Source organism: Salmo trutta, chromosome 14, assembly GCF_901001165.1.
Source record: "Salmo trutta chromosome 14, fSalTru1.1, whole genome shotgun sequence".
Classification (NCBI taxonomy): Eukaryota; Metazoa; Chordata; class Actinopteri; order Salmoniformes; family Salmonidae; genus Salmo; species Salmo trutta.
In genome coordinates this window covers 49,705,465-49,721,068 of record NC_042970.1, presented here as the reverse complement: position 1 = coordinate 49,721,068, position 15,604 = coordinate 49,705,465, and the positions used below count along the sequence as shown (strand labels likewise).

At 42.1% G+C, this 15,604-nt stretch overlaps 1 protein-coding gene across 1 annotated transcript in view; it reads left to right on the top strand.

Moving 5' to 3' along the window:
* Positions 1–15,604, top strand: part of LOC115208320 (bridging integrator 2) — a 31,881-nt gene that overhangs the window by 10,223 nt on the left and 6,054 nt on the right. The window contains exons 4-9 of the mRNA XM_029776271.1: positions 669–763; positions 9,210–9,305; positions 9,489–9,596; positions 9,692–9,777; positions 15,001–15,076; positions 15,289–15,371. Of these exons, the coding sequence (XP_029632131.1) occupies positions 669–763; positions 9,210–9,305; positions 9,489–9,596; positions 9,692–9,777; positions 15,001–15,076; positions 15,289–15,371 (544 nt within the window). The remainder of the gene's footprint in view (positions 1–668; positions 764–9,209; positions 9,306–9,488; positions 9,597–9,691; positions 9,778–15,000; positions 15,077–15,288; positions 15,372–15,604) is intronic.

Sequence of the window (15,604 nt, the reverse complement as noted above, 5' to 3'; positions counted from 1 at the left end):
GCTGTTGGCTGGTCGTCATTGACCTTGCGTAGGCTTAAACACTGGTATACACTGATTTATAAGGCCATATTAGGTAAAATGCCATTTTATCTCTGTTCTTTTTTAGTTAGGTCAGTAAATAAGTATCAATTACGGTCCCATTCTGATTTGCTTCTAACTGTACCAAATATTTGAACAGGTCATGGTAGAAATAGTTTTAGTTATTTAGCACCGTGGTCCTGGAATTCTCTTTTGAACATTCTAAAATGTGGTGATCTAGTTTCGTTGGTGGAGTTCAAACACTTGATCGATGTATATATTATAGAAGAGTGTAATTGTTTTTAGGCCAGCTGTTTTTAGTCAAGATGTTTGTGTTTTTAAATGTAATATGTTTTTGTTGTACTGTATGTGTGTTTTATAGTTTTGTTTATTGTTGTGTGAGTATATGTAATTTGGTTTGTCTGAAACGTTGTTCCCCTTGCTGCTATTGGACCAGGTCTCTCTTGGAAAAGAGATAAATATCTCAATGAGAATAAACCTGTATAAATAAAGGTAAAATGTAATAAAAACATCCCCAGACACTGTCCCCTAGCCTAGTTAACAAGTGATCTGCTAGGCAAGTGGTGTTATCTACACACAAACATTTTTATGGCAAATGCAGTCAATTTTCCTTCTGTCCTTCTCTACAGTGATGCATGAGACATCCAAGCGACTGTCCCAGACGTTAAGAGACGTCTATGAACCTGACTGGCAGGGAGGAGAGGACCTGTCTGTCATCATGGAGGTGGGCCACAGCTGGGTATTTTGTTGTGGTCTATAGTAGGGATGGGCGTGGTTATTCGAATATCCAAACAGATGTTAGTATTAGATCACTTGGGAGAGTATTAATTTGAGAGAAAAAATATAGGTATATTTTTAACAATGAAAAGGCTTTGTCAAAATGTTTATAAAACTGACATTGCTACATAACCTACAAGGATAGACCATTTTATATATATATATATATATATATATAATACAAGTTTTTTTATACTACCTGTATCATTCACACGTGTAGCTTGTTACGCTTGGTCAATCAAATTGCCGTTAGTCACAGGCTTCATGTGTAGCAAGTGAAGTGGGCATATTTAGAATCAATGCAAAATGGAATTAAAATGACGGAATTAAGTTGGCTAAATGAGAAAGTGTAGCGGTATTTATATGTACCACAGAAGAACCAAGAAATAAAGAGCGACACCTCAGCTGTCTTTTTGGGCTTTTATGTAGATCTGCAATGGTATTATGAAAAGATAGGACAGGAATACTTCAGTCTTCAATGCACCATCTGACAAGTTGTTCTATAGAGGGTCGTGACCTGACTATCATTAATGTGATGACTGCTATTTATCGAATAATTACCTACTATGTTTAATTATTACTCAATTAAATTAATCATATAACAATTAACTCATTAGGAATTTGGGGCACCACGGGAAAAGTTGTTTACAGAGCTACTATCTCCCGACTTAAACTCTAAAGATGATCTAAATATTTCTTACATCAATAACAGTCAATTATTAATTATTTCCTCATCAGTCTCATTCTGAACGTCGTTGACTTCATAAATCTGCACAAACCCTAACCTAAGTGATGAATCAGCGATACACAAATTGGCTTAATTATGTATTTACTAATTAACTAAATAATCACACAGAAATACATAAACACCCATACACACACACACACACACACACACAAGGTATAGGTTATTGATTACTAACACGATGCAATGAAAACAGTCCTTAGTGGACTAACCCGATATGATGGCATGTTACACAATGGAAAGAGGATGGGGAAAGATAAAGCGCGCGAGAGACAAAGATGGTGAACTTATCGTACATACATTTGGAAACTACGCTCACCGTAAATATGAATATTTAGCACCCTAACAACCACTCATTCGGATTAGAAATGTAACATATATTTACTCGTAGGTGTCTTTCTCTGTCGTCTCTCTGTTGAAACCACCTGAGGTCACAATGTCCTTAGTTGTAGGCTTCTTTTGTTCTGGCGTATTCTTAGAATGGATCCTTCAGGTGTACCACACAGTGGTGAGAGGGTTCTGTCTTCCTCTCTTTGGTCAATTTCCTAGACTACTTTACATGCAGAACTGCAGACGGTGGTCTAGTCTTCACCTTCTTCACTCATCGAGAGTTTGAGGGTCTTACCATTTTCTGGTGTTGTAGTTTTAACCATTTCAACGTGTGGACCACATTCTCACGTTCTCTGGACTGTTTTTAAATTCTCAGCGAGTCCTTTTAAGCACTCTGGCCTTGGAGGGTGTTCCGTCCTGTTGACACAATGTCTGCTCATGTGGGCGTGGTTATGACTGTGCTCAGGTTTATATGAAAAGTCATCTCATTTAAAGGCTAAAATCACATTTCTATCTTTTCAAAAATAATGAATCCTATAATTTTTACAACATTTAGATGTAAATCTGATATGTACATTGTGAAAGCTCTTAAAGTGGCAGCAGCAGCAGGGCGGCAGCGTCGCCTAGTGGTTAGAGCGTTGTACTAGTAACCGAAAGGTTGGAAGATCAAATCCCCGAGCTGACAAGGTACAAATCTGTCGTTCTGCCCCTGAACAAGGCAGTTAACCCACTAGGCCGTCATTGAAAATAAGAATTTGTTCTTAACTGACTTGCCTAGTTAAATAAAGGTAAAATAAAAAGTTACAATGTTTCCGTTTATAACATCTTTCTGATCGTTTTAATGACATCACACAATATACATTAATTTTGCATATTCCATCTATCATCATTCCCAACATTCTTTGTTAGAAATATTGTTTCATTATACACTTTTGGATGTTGGCGTTTTGGCGGCAAAGTCTCTGATTTTCAGCCTTCCACTTCTGCAGAGTGGGGGAGAGTTTCTGCAAGGTATTTGTCATAAAACAGGCCACCCCCCCCCCTCCTGTGTGTGTGTGTGTGTGGGGGGGGGGGTCTGGCTATCCTCAAATCCTGCCTAGCTGATGGGTCCATTTGATCCTCACCAAGGAGAGACAGTCATGACAAGAGCATGAAGAAAAGTGAAACACGTATCCTGTCTCACATCTCTAATACATTGCTAGGTGCTTTCAGGGTTGACAGTATTAAAATACAACTTATGTACAAAAACACTGTAATACAAACAAGCTACAAAGTGAAATTGCATTTATCCCATTCAGATCTTAAAGAGCTAAAACTACATCTCCCATAATGCAACCCTAACATATGTTGGCAGCTCATGTTAATATCATCCAGCTACTGTAATTGCCAACTTAACATCAACAGGTAGTACTAGTAGCACAATAAATGGAAATATAAACCAAAAGTAAAGTTCCTGGCGGTCATAGCGATCTGATTCCCTCTTCTGTCTGAACTTGGAACACTCCTGTTAGCGGGCTTGGGCCACTGACCCTTAATCTGGATGTTCTGTTCTGCGTTGTGTACTGTTCTAATAAGTTGAAGTTTGATGGAATAACTATTTTAACTCTCCTACACTCACTCTTAATTTCAGCAAGACTTTTTCCTCACAGGGGTAACCTTAACCTAAAGTTGTCCAGAAGGACAGCAAAGAGACTTTGCCAGGTAGAAATATGCCCTTATACATATAACCTCTAATAAAGTATTTCTCATTCCCTTAATCTATTGATTCTTTCTTGAGATCTATTTCTCTATTAATCTATCCTCTGGGCCTTTTTTTCACTGGGGTACTGTCACTTAGGCCTACACTTCAACAAAAGTTGATGGGACTTCAATCAATCTTTTGTCAGGCTCAGCAATCACTTGACTCGTTGACTCTAAAAGTCTTCTGACAGGCTTTACAACTCTTCCAGTTTGAGTTCTCAAGGTGCCTTCACTGGATCCAGGACTGTATCAGTGAGCTCAGCCGTCTGGCTGTTTCTGTGCTCTTCCTCACTCTGGTTACTCATTCTCTTCTTAGTAGATCCTATGCATCTAGAGACGCTGACTGATGCACTTCTACTGCTGATGCCATCTAGACTGCTCACTGACATCCCTTTTCTACTTGTGTCATCTTCGGAAAGATCACTTGAAACATCACTAGGGATCCTTGAGGTGCTTCCTGTGCTCGAGCTAGCTGCGTCTCCGGAGATCATGTCCTTTCGTGGACTTGGAGGATCGGCTTTACTCATGTTTACTCATGTTTACTCCATCTTCCAGTCCCGAATATGTTGGGGCTTCAGCTTCTGTGGGCCCCTCAGGTTTCTGGCCAGATTCCGTGGCCCCTCAGGGTTCTGGCCATCGAGAATCCAGGCACCAGTCCTTCGATCCTCTGAATCCTCATCCATATTGAATACCGGTCTTTCGGCACCACTGTCTGCATTTATGTCCTACTCTGAAGTAGTAGAGGTGACTGTGGACACCTTGTCTGTCTGTCCCACCGGTAGGAAGTTCACTGGCAGTACGAAGTTTTGATGTACTACCTTACTCTTCTTGGTAGTAGGATTTTTGACTCTGTAGACTTTCCATGTGATCACATAGACCGTTGAATCCCACAAGTTGGCAAGTTTTCCTTTTCCTCTTTCCTTTCAGTTTGCCAAGAGAACTTGATCTCCAATCTCCAGGCCAGTACCCTTCACTCTCTTGTTATACTGCTTTGCTTGCTTTTTCTGAGAGTCAGTGGTGTTGGTCTGGGCGATTCTGATAGACCTTTTGGAACGAGTCGACATACTCGTTATGAGTCAAAACATCTTTGCTCTTCAAGGTGCTTCCAAACACGATGTCCACTGGTAGCCGTGGAACTCGGCCAAACATCAGGTAGAAAAGTACGAATCCTGTCATTTAGTTTGTGGTACAATTGTACAAAAAGGTGAGCGCCTGTATTAATATTCTAATAATTTGAAGTTTGATGGAATAACCATTTTAACTCTTCTACAGAAGTAGGCTACAATGATCAACCAACAGGTCTGCTGTTTATATGAATGTAGTTGTTGTAGACATGTACGAGGAATATAGAAAAATGGCCTTAATTAGCCTTGCTACTTTAGCTAGCTAGCTAGCTGGCTAACTTACCTCGCTACTGTAGCTAGCTAAATTCTTTACAACGATTTGATGGGGTCAAGATGTGCTCTACCAGATGGTATGATAGACAAACTTGTTGATGTCATAGGTTATCTAACTAGAGTGAGTCGGTTTGGCTACTTTCTACCTCTCCCTACCTACCACACACACTGGCCCCTCCGCGTCCTCTCTCGCCTCTCCCCCACCCTTGTGCCGAAACAAGCACCTTCTCTCTTGAGTAGCGCAAGCAAGTCTCCATTGAAGTTTACCCCGCAAAATGTTTTCTTTAAAACACATGTATTTCTACTATCTGGATATCCGAAAAAATATCATGGTATATTTGAATAGTGAAATCATTTCAAATGTCCATCTCTAGACTATAGTTAGAATCCTGATTAACGATGATTCATATTGACAGAAACGTTTGTTTGAGATTAAAAATAAGACAAGAATACCAGTGTGTTGACCAGAATTTCAGTTTGAAAGACAAGTGCTTTTTCATTTGTTTTATTTAATTATTCACACCAAAGAAGTGAAAGAAAAAACAGTACAGATAAAAAAAAAAAAATGGTAAAAACGGTGTACAGGTTTGTAAGCCCACATTTTGTTACATTACAGCCTTATTCAAAAATTGATTAAATAGTTTGCCCTCATCAATCTACACACACAACCCACAAACTGTTTTTTTTTAATTTTGCAAATGTATTAAAAGTAAAACAAAAACTGAAATTTCACATGTACGTACGTATTCAGACCCTTTACTCAGTACTTTGTTGAAGCATCTTTGGCAGCGATTACAGCCTCGAGTCTTCTTGGGTATTACGCTAAAAGCTTAGCACACCTGTGTTTGGGGAGTTTCTCCCAATCTTCGCTGCAGATCCTCTCAAGCTCTGTCAGGTTGGATGGGGAGCATCACTGCAGAGCTATTTTCAGGTCTTTACAGAGATGTTTGATCGGACATGATTTCAAGTCCGGGCTCTGGCTAGACCACTCAAGGACATTCAGAGGCTTGTCCTGAAGTCACTTCTGCGTTGTCTTGGCTGTGTGCTTAGGGTCGTTGTCCTGTTGGAAGGTGAGGTCCTGAGCACTCTGTAACAGGTTTTCATCAAGGATCTCTCTGTACTTTGCTCCATTAATCTTTCTCTCGATCCTGACTAGTCTCCCAGTCCCTGCCGCGGAAAAACATCCCCACAGCATGATGCTACCACCACCATGCTTCACCGTAGAGATGGTGCCAGATTTCCTCCAGAAGTGACCCTTGGCATTCAGGCCAAAGAGTTCAATCTTGGTTTCATGGTCTGAGAGTCCTTTAGGATCCTTTAGACTGTCATGTGCCTTTTACTGAGGAGTGGCTTCCGTCTATCCAATCAACCATAAAGGCCTGATTGGTAGAGTGCTGCAGAAAGGTTGTTCTTCTGGAAGGTTTTCCCATCTCCACAGAGGAGCTCTGTCAGAGTGACCATCGGGTTCTTGGTCACCTCCCTGACCAAGGCTCTTCTCCCCCGATTGCTCAGCTGGGTCGAGCGGCCAGCTCTAAGAAGAGTCTTGGTGGTTCCAAACTTCTTCCATTTAAGAATGATGGAGGCCACTGTGTTCTTGGACCTTCAATGCTGCAGACATTTTTTGGTACACTTCCACAGATCTGTGCCTCATCACAATCCTGTCCTGGAGCTCTATGGACAATTCCTTCTACCTCATGACTTGGTTTTTGCTCTGACAAGCACTGTCAACTGTGGGACCTTACTTAGACGTGTGTGCCTTTCCAAATCATGTCCAATCTATTGAATTTACCACAGGTGGACTCCAATCAAGTTGTAGAAACATCTCAAGGAGGATCAATGTAAACAGGATGCACCTGAGCTCAATTTCGAGTCTCATAGCAAAAGGTCGTTATACTTATGTAAATACGTTTTCAAAAAATGTTTATGTAAATTTGCAAATATTTCTAAAAACCTGTTTTCGCTTTGCCATTATCGGGTATTGTGTGTAGATTGAAGAAAATGTTTTCTTTAATCCATTTTGGAATAAGGCTGTAAAGTAACAAAATGTGGAAAAAGTGAAGGGGTCTGAATACTTTCCAAATGCACTGTATATGAAAACCACACCACAAATATAAGTTAAACAAAGCATATTAATTGTACATGATATACTCAGTAAACAAGAAAAAACATGTTTGAGGCTACATGGAGAGGATTATTGGCTAGTTTGGTTCATCAAGCTCACCCCCTGTCTTCGCTTGAAGTTATTGAGGGATGATGAGGTTTTGGCAATGTGAAGATAAGAATTCCAGAGTATGATAACTCTGTATCTGATAGAGAATTAAGTATGTGAGGTGGGGAGGATGAAGGTAATCGCTGTGTCTTGTGTTGTATAGATAGATTTCAGAATTAACCTGAAATAATCCATTGAAGGGTTTAGGTAAACTGTCTGGGAGGTATGAGTATTTGTAGTGCATAATTGGTGTACATTCATGTTCTAAATAGACAAGATATTTCATTTCTTAAACAAAGGTGCAGATGGAGCCAGGTAATTAAAGGATGTGGCTAGACTTGCAAATGTATTTTGTATTATGAATAATTTGTGTAGGTAGGAGGCATATGTATTGGCCCAGACAATATTACAGTAAATGAGATATGGGTAAATTAAGCTATAGTATAGAGTTAGGAAGGAAGCCTGATGAACCAAATGTCATGAGAATTTTCAATTCAAATGATAATAACTAACAATAAGCTTTGACTAATCCCCAAGGTTTGTAAGACACTGGGTTAATAATAATTAGGCAAAGACTCAGCTTATGCAAAAGGTTCGTACAGTTTATTCAGAGAACATTCTGAAGTCCATTATACAAAGACATTACTTTTATGCTCACTCCCTACTTACGCACATACCTCCACACAAACAATGTGATATCCTACACACATACATTCACACAAACAGTAGGTGAGTTGTATCCCTCCCCGGAGTTCTCACCACTGTTAATCACTACCCAGCACTGTCCGTTCCATTCCCCCGAGATTAGAGGAACCTTGAGGAGTACTCCCTGTCCTATTATAGGTTTCTCAGTTCTAGCCAGGTCGAGCCAAACAGTCTTCATTGTTCTCGGTATACTCTTAGGCACACACAGGTCTCTACTAAACCTCACAGGTCTCTACTAAACCTTATGGGACTTACGTTTAGTACTTTAATCATTCATTATACATGCTACATAACTAATAATCACTAATAGTTAAGTTTCAGGGTAGAATTATTTAATCATTACATTTAAACATATAAATCCCTTATCACCAAACCACTAATCTTTCTGATGATACCAACAGATTTCATAACTTTGCTACGGACAAATTGAATATGATCTTTCTAGGTTAACTTTTCATCAATTAGAACTCAGAGGAATCTAGTGGATGTGACTTGTTTCATTTCCCCTAATTGATATTCTGGTTCTTTTTTACAGAATTTCTTATTCTTACTAGTGAATACAATAAAGTTGGATTTTTTTTTACATTTAAAGATAATTTGTTTATCTGGAACCATTCACAAAATGTGGCCATATCTGAGTTGGCTTCATTAATTAGTGAATCAAAATGATTGTGTAATAAAACCAAATTGGTATCATCAGCAAAGAGAATGGGAAGTATGGTAGAAGACACAGCAGCAAGTTCATGAATATACTGTAGGTTAGGAATAACAAAGGTCCAATTATCGAACTCTGTGGCACACCACAGGATGTATTGGCCCTGGTAGATACACTGCCATTTGCATGAACAAATTGTGCTTCATCATAATAAACATAGCTATATAACCAATTATATGTATTATTATGAAAAAAATGTAATAATACAATTTAGAAAGTAATATTTCATTATCCACCGTGTCAAATGCTTTGGATAAATCTGAAAATATGCCAAGAGCGTATTCATTGTTGTTAAGGGCTCTAAAGATTTTATTCACAAGTTGCAAAAGAGCAATATCTGTGTTGTAGTTCTTAATAAAACCATATTGGTGCTCATATAGAATAGTGTTGATTTGAAATGTTTCAACATTCTCTTATACTGTACATTCTCTTAGCGTTGGGCAGTATATTATTTTCATGTCAGTATGTTTCAGGTGAGGCAGAGGCAGTTCTTTCGGTGAATTTTTTGGAAATGTCGATTTATTTTTTTACCTTTTCTTCCCTCTACTACAGAGTGAGGACTTGCTGTGGAACGATTACGAAGAGAAACTAACAGACCAAATAGTCCGCACCATGGAGAATTACACTGGCCAGTTTCATGAAGCCAAGGTAGCGTCTGATGTACTCATATCAACTGTTTTTGGTGCAATATACCTTGTTCACATCAACTTTTATCTCCCCATGTGTTTACATTGCTGCTTTGTCTTACAATCAAACAATCAAGAGACTTATCGTGTCACTTGACTCATGGGGATTATGTTGAGAAATATCACTTCTCCCCATGCTTCTTAGGAACGATTGGCCAAACGCGGTCGGAAGCTAGTAGACTACGATTCCTCACGTCACCACTTGGAGGCGCTGCAGAATGCCAAGAAGAAAGATGATGCCAAAATCACAAAGGTGTGTTGAAAATTAAACGTAAATTCTATATTTTCTTATTAATGTATTTGGATAAAGCTACTGAAGGCATATGAATGCCATTTCTCTCAAACCAGGCAGAGGAGGAGTTTAACATAGCCCAGAGTGTGTTTGAGGAAATCAACAAAGAGATGAGGGAAGAGCTTCCTGTTCTCTATCAAAGGTAAAGTCAATGGACCACAGCACATCAGGGTCATGTTCATTATGCATGAAAAATATATATATTTTACTGAAATGGGTGGACTACTGTACTTATGAAATAAGGAATGTTCATTTTCTGTTACAAAATGTTTTCAAATATTTTTCAGTTGCATGCCGTAATGAACTTGACCAGCTTACTGTAAACTAGTAGTGGTTCCAAAAGAATGGCCCTGAAAATGGCTATGTAAGCAGGGGCCTATTTAATTTACATTTAAGTCATTTAGCAGACGCTCTTATCCAGAGCGACTTACAAATTGGTGCATTCACCTTATGATATCCAGTGGAACAACCACTTTACAATAGTGCATCTAAATCTTTTAGGGGGGGGGGGATAGAAGGATTACTTTATCCTATCCCAGGTATTCCTTAAAGAGGTGGGGTTTCAGGTGTCTCCGGAAGGTGGTGATTGACTCCGCTGTCCTGGCGTCGTGAGGGAGCTTGTTCCACCATTGGGGTGCCAGAGCAGCGAACAGTTTGGACTGGGCTGAGCGGGAACCATGCTTCCTCAGAGGTAGGGGGGCCAGCAGGCCAGAGGTGTAGGGCCTGATCAGAGCCTGAAGGTATGGAGGTGCCGTTCCCCTCACAGCTCCGTAGGCAAGCACCATGGTCTTGTAGCGGATGCGAGCTTCAACTGGAAGCCAGTGGAGAGAGCGGAGGAGCGGGGTGACGTGAGAGAACTTGGGAAGGTTGAACACCAGATGGGCTGCGGCGTTCTGGATGAGTTGTAGGGGTTTAATGGCACAGGCAGGGAGCCCAGCCAACAGCGAGTTGCAGTAATCCAGACGGGAGATGAGAAGTGCCTGGATTAGGACCTGCGTCGCTTCCTGTGTGAGGCAGGGTCGTACTCTACGAATGTTGTAGAGCATGAACCTACAGGATCGGGTCACCGCCTTGATGTTAGTGGAGAACGACAGGGTGTTGTCCAGGATCACGCCAAGGTTCTTAGCACTCTGGGAGGAGGACACAAGGGAGTTGTCAACCGTGATGGCGAGATCATGGAACGGGCAGTCCTTCCCCGGGAGGAAGAGCAGCTCCGTCTTGCCGAGGTTCAGCTTGAGGTGGTGATCCGTCATCCACACTGATATGTCTGCCAGACATGCAGAGATGCGATTCGCCGCCTGGTTATCAGAAGGGGGAAAGGAGAAGATGAATTGTGTGTCGTCTGCATAGCAATGATAGGAGAGACCATGTGAGGATATGACAGAGCCAAGTGACTTGGTGTATAGCGAGAATAGGAGAGGGCCTAGAACAGAGCCCTGGGGGACACCAGTGGTGAGAGCGTGTGGTGCGGAGACAGATTCTCGCCACGCCACCTGGTAGGAGCGACCTGTCAGGTAGGACGCAATCCAAGCGTGGGCCGCGCCGGAGATGCCCAACTCGGAGAGGGTGGAGAGGTGGATCTGATGGTTCACAGTATCAAAGGCAGCAGATAGGTCTAGAAGGATGAGAGCAGAGGAGAGAGAGTTAGCTTTAGCAGTGCGGAGAGCCTCCGTGACACAGAGAAGAGCAGTCTCAGTTGAATGCCCAGTCTTGAAACCTGACTGATTAGGATCAAGAAGGTCATTCTGAGAGAGATAGCAGGAGAGCTGGCCAAGGACGGCACATTCAAGAGTTTTGGAGAGAAAAGAAAGAAGGGATACTGGTCTGTAGTTGTTGACATGGGAGGGATCGAGTGTAGGTTTTTTCAGAAGGGGTGCAACTCTCGCTCTCTTGAAGACGGAAGGGACGTAGCCAGCGGTCAAGGATGAGTTGATGAGCGAGGTGAGGTAGGGGAGAAGGTCTCCGGAAATGGTCTGGAGAAGAGAGGAGGGGATAGGGTCAAGTGGGCAGGTTGTTGGGCGGCCGGCCGTCACAAGACGCGAGATTTCATCTGGAGAGAGAGGGGAGAAAGAGGTCAAAGCACAGGGTAGGGCAGTGTGAGCAGGACCAGCGGTGTCGTTTGACTTAGCAAACGAGGATCGGATATCGTCAACCTTCTTTTCAAAATGGTTGACGAAGTCATCCGCAGAGAGGGAGGAGGGGGGGGAGGGGGAGGAGGATTCAGGAGGGAGGAGAAGGTAGCAAAGAGCTTCCTAGGGTTAGAGGCAGATGCTTGGAATTTAGAGTGGTAGAAAGTGGCTTTAGCAGCAGAGACAGAAGAGGAGAATGTAGAGAGGAGGGAGTGAAAGGATGCCAGGTCCGCAGGGAGGCGAGTTTTCCTCCATTTCCGCTCGGCTGCCCGGAGCCCTGTTCTGTGAGCTCGCAGTGAGTCGTCGAGCCACGGAGCAGGAGGGGAGGACCGAGCCGGCCTGGAGGATAGGGGACAGAGAAAATCAAAGGATGCAGAAAGGGAGGAGAGGAGGGTTGAGGAGGCAGAATCAGGAGATGGGTTGGAGAAGGTTTGAGCAGAGGGAAGAGATGATAGGATGGAAGAGGAGAGAGTAGCGGGAGAGAGAGAGCGAAGGTTGGGACGGCGCAATACCATCCGAGTTGGGGCAGAGTGAGAAGTGTTGGATGAGAGCGAGAGGGAAAAGGATACAAGGTAGTGGTCGGAGATTTGGAGGGGAGTTGCAATGAGATTAGTGGAAGAACAGCATCTAGTAAAGATGAGGTCAAGCGTATTGCCTGCCTTGTGAGTAGGGGGGAAGGTGAGAGGGTGAGGTCAAAAGAGGAGAGGAGTGGAAAGGAGGCAGAGAAGAATGAGTCAAAGGTAGACGTGGGGAGGTTAAAGTCACCCAGAACTGTGAGAGGTGAGCCATCCTCAGGAAAGTAACTTATCAAGGCGTCAAGCTCATTGATGAACTCTCCAAGGGAACCTGGAGGGCAATAAATGATAAGGATGTTAAGCTTGAAAGGGCTGGTAACTGTGACAGCATGGAATTCAAATGAGGAAATAGACAGATGGGTCAGGGGAGAAAGAGAGAATGTCCACTTGGGAGAGATGAGGATTCCAGTGCCACCACCCCGCTGGCTCGATGCTCTAGGGGTATGCGAGAATACGTGGGCAGACGAGGAGAGAGCAGTAGGAGTGGCAGTGTTATATCTGTGGTAATCCATGTTTCCGTCAGCGCCAGGAAGTCTAGGGACTGGAGGGTAGCATAGGCTGAGATGAACTCAGCCTTGTTGGCCGCAGACCGGCAGTTCCAGAGGCTGCCGGAGACCTGGAACTTCACGTGGGTCGTGCGCGCTGGGACCACCAGGTTAGAGTGGCAGCGGCCACGCGGTGTGAAGCGTTTGTATGGCCTGTGCAGAGGGGAGAGAACAGGGATAGACAGACACATAGTTGACAAGCTACAGAAGTGTTGTTTCTTGTATTATTGTCTCTTGTGTCTTTAGAGAACTGTTTCACTTTGATATCCTTTTTCTTCTGTCCTGATTTTCTCTTTCTTTTCTTCTGTTAACTAGATTTTCTTTGTTATTCTTTGTTAGCTAGCTAGCTTCTTCCAAAAGAGTCCCTAGCAACTGCTTAGCAACTGGTAAACAATTCAGCTAGCTAAGATAACTACAATTTTATGAAAAATAGTAACTTTTTCAAAAGCCTATCTTTGTTTGTTTCTTGTTTTTTCTCCTATTCAGTCTTGCAGTTTTCTTTTGATTTTTTCCGATGTACTTCACTCTAAAAACCATGTAAATTTAAATATTTGTAGGAGCTCATTTTTCAGCTGCTGCTGCTCAAATTGGAATTCCGTCAGTCAATAATGGGATGGAGTGTTCAGAATGTGTAGAGCAGACATGGTAGAAATGAACTAACATGTATACTGAACAAAAATATGAACGCAACATGTAAAGTCTTGGTCCCATGTTACATGAACTGAAAAAAAGATCCCAGAAATGTTCCATATGCACAAAAAGCTTATTTATCTCAAATTATGCACACATTTGTTTCCATCTCTGTTAGTGAGCATTTGTCCTTTGCCAAGATATTACATCCACCTGACAGGTGTGGCATATCAAGAAGCTGATTAAACAGCATGATTATTACACAGGTGCACCTTGTGCTGGGGACAATAAAAGGTCACTCTAAAATGTGCTGTTTTGTCACACAACACAATCCCACAATGTTTTAAGGGAGGGTGGAATTGGCATGCGGACTGCAGGAATTTCCACCAGAGCTGTTACCAGAGAATTGAATGTCAATTTCTCTACCATAAGCCGCCACCAACATCATTTTAGAGAATTTGGCAGTACGTCTAACCGGCCTCACAACTGCAGACCACGTGTAACCACGCATGCCCAGGACCTCCACATCTGGTTTCTTCACCTCCGGGATCATCTGAGAATTGCACCCGGACAGCTGATGAAACTTTGGGTTTGCACAACCGAAGAATTTCTGCACAAACTATCAGAAACAGTCTCAGGGAAGCTAATCTTGACCCGATTTCAGTTCGGTTTCTCAACCGACTTCAGTGGGCAAATGTTCACCTTCGATGGCCACTGTCACACTGAAGAAGTGTGCTCTTTACGGATTAATCCCGGTTTCAACTGTACCGGACAGATGGTGTCGTGTGGGGGCGAGCGGTTTGCTGATGTCAATGTTGTGAACAAAGTTTCCCATGGTGGGGTTATGGTATGGGCAGGCATAAGCTACGGACAACGAACACAATTGCATTTTATCTATGGCAATTTGAATGCACAGAGATACCGTTACGAGATCCTGAGGCTCCTTGTTGTGCCATTCATCCGCCGCCATCCCCTGTTTCAGGATAATGTATAGCCCCTTGTCACAAGGATCTGTACACAATTCCTGGATGCTGAAAATGTCCATCTTCTTCCAATGGCCTGCATACTCCCCAGACATGACCCCCTATTGAGCAGTTTGAGATGCTATGGATCAACGTATACAGCAGCTTGTTCCAGTTGCCACCAATATCCAGCAACTTCACACAGCCATTGAAGAGGAGTGGGACAACATTCCACAGGCCACAATCAACAGCGTGGTCAACTCTATTCAAAAGAAATGCGTCGCATTCCCAGTCATTTGAAATCCATAGATTAGGGCCTGATACAATCATTTTTAAACGTACTGATTTCCTTATGAACTGTAACACAGTCAAATCTTTGAAATTGTCTCATGTTGAGTTCATATTTCTATTCAGTGTAGAATAAAGAATTCTTTGTGTCTAGTATATTTCTATCTGCAAACAGCCTGAACTTATTTGCACCAAGTGGCTCCAGTGTAACAGAATATTTTCCCTTTTGTCTAAAGCCGGATTGGCTGTTACGTGACCGTCTTTCAAAACATTTCCAACCTGAGGGATGTCTTCTATAAGGAAATGAGCGTGGTGAGTTTTTTTTTTTTTCTTCTAGATTCTAAATATGGATTTTATTCTCCCAAAAGGAATAAAGCTGTTAGTATTTTTGACACATCTGTATCACTGATATAAATAATAGATGTTACTCTGTGTGATGTAGTATGGCATCTCACTGTTCAGATTAAGAAATGTACTGCAAGTCAACTGATATTGACTAATAGAATAACCACTATTGATTGCAGCTGAACCATGAGCTTTACAGTGTGATGAAGAACCTGGAGACTCAGCATTCAGGAAAAGCGTTCATCATCAAGGGCCTCAACAGGTCAGTGATTTAGATGACCATGAGAAATGTATCACATTGGTTTAACCTCTCATAGTCCATATGTGATATACTGTGTATATTGCTAATCAAGTAAAAGTCAACAGTCAATTTATTTTCAATTGAGAAAATTTTTTTTACTCGTGACTTTCTCTCAATACGTCTGAAATTTGGGAAATTATCTGAGAATATCAGACCAAACGTTCTGACACCAGCCAGATCAACTCACCCTCTAT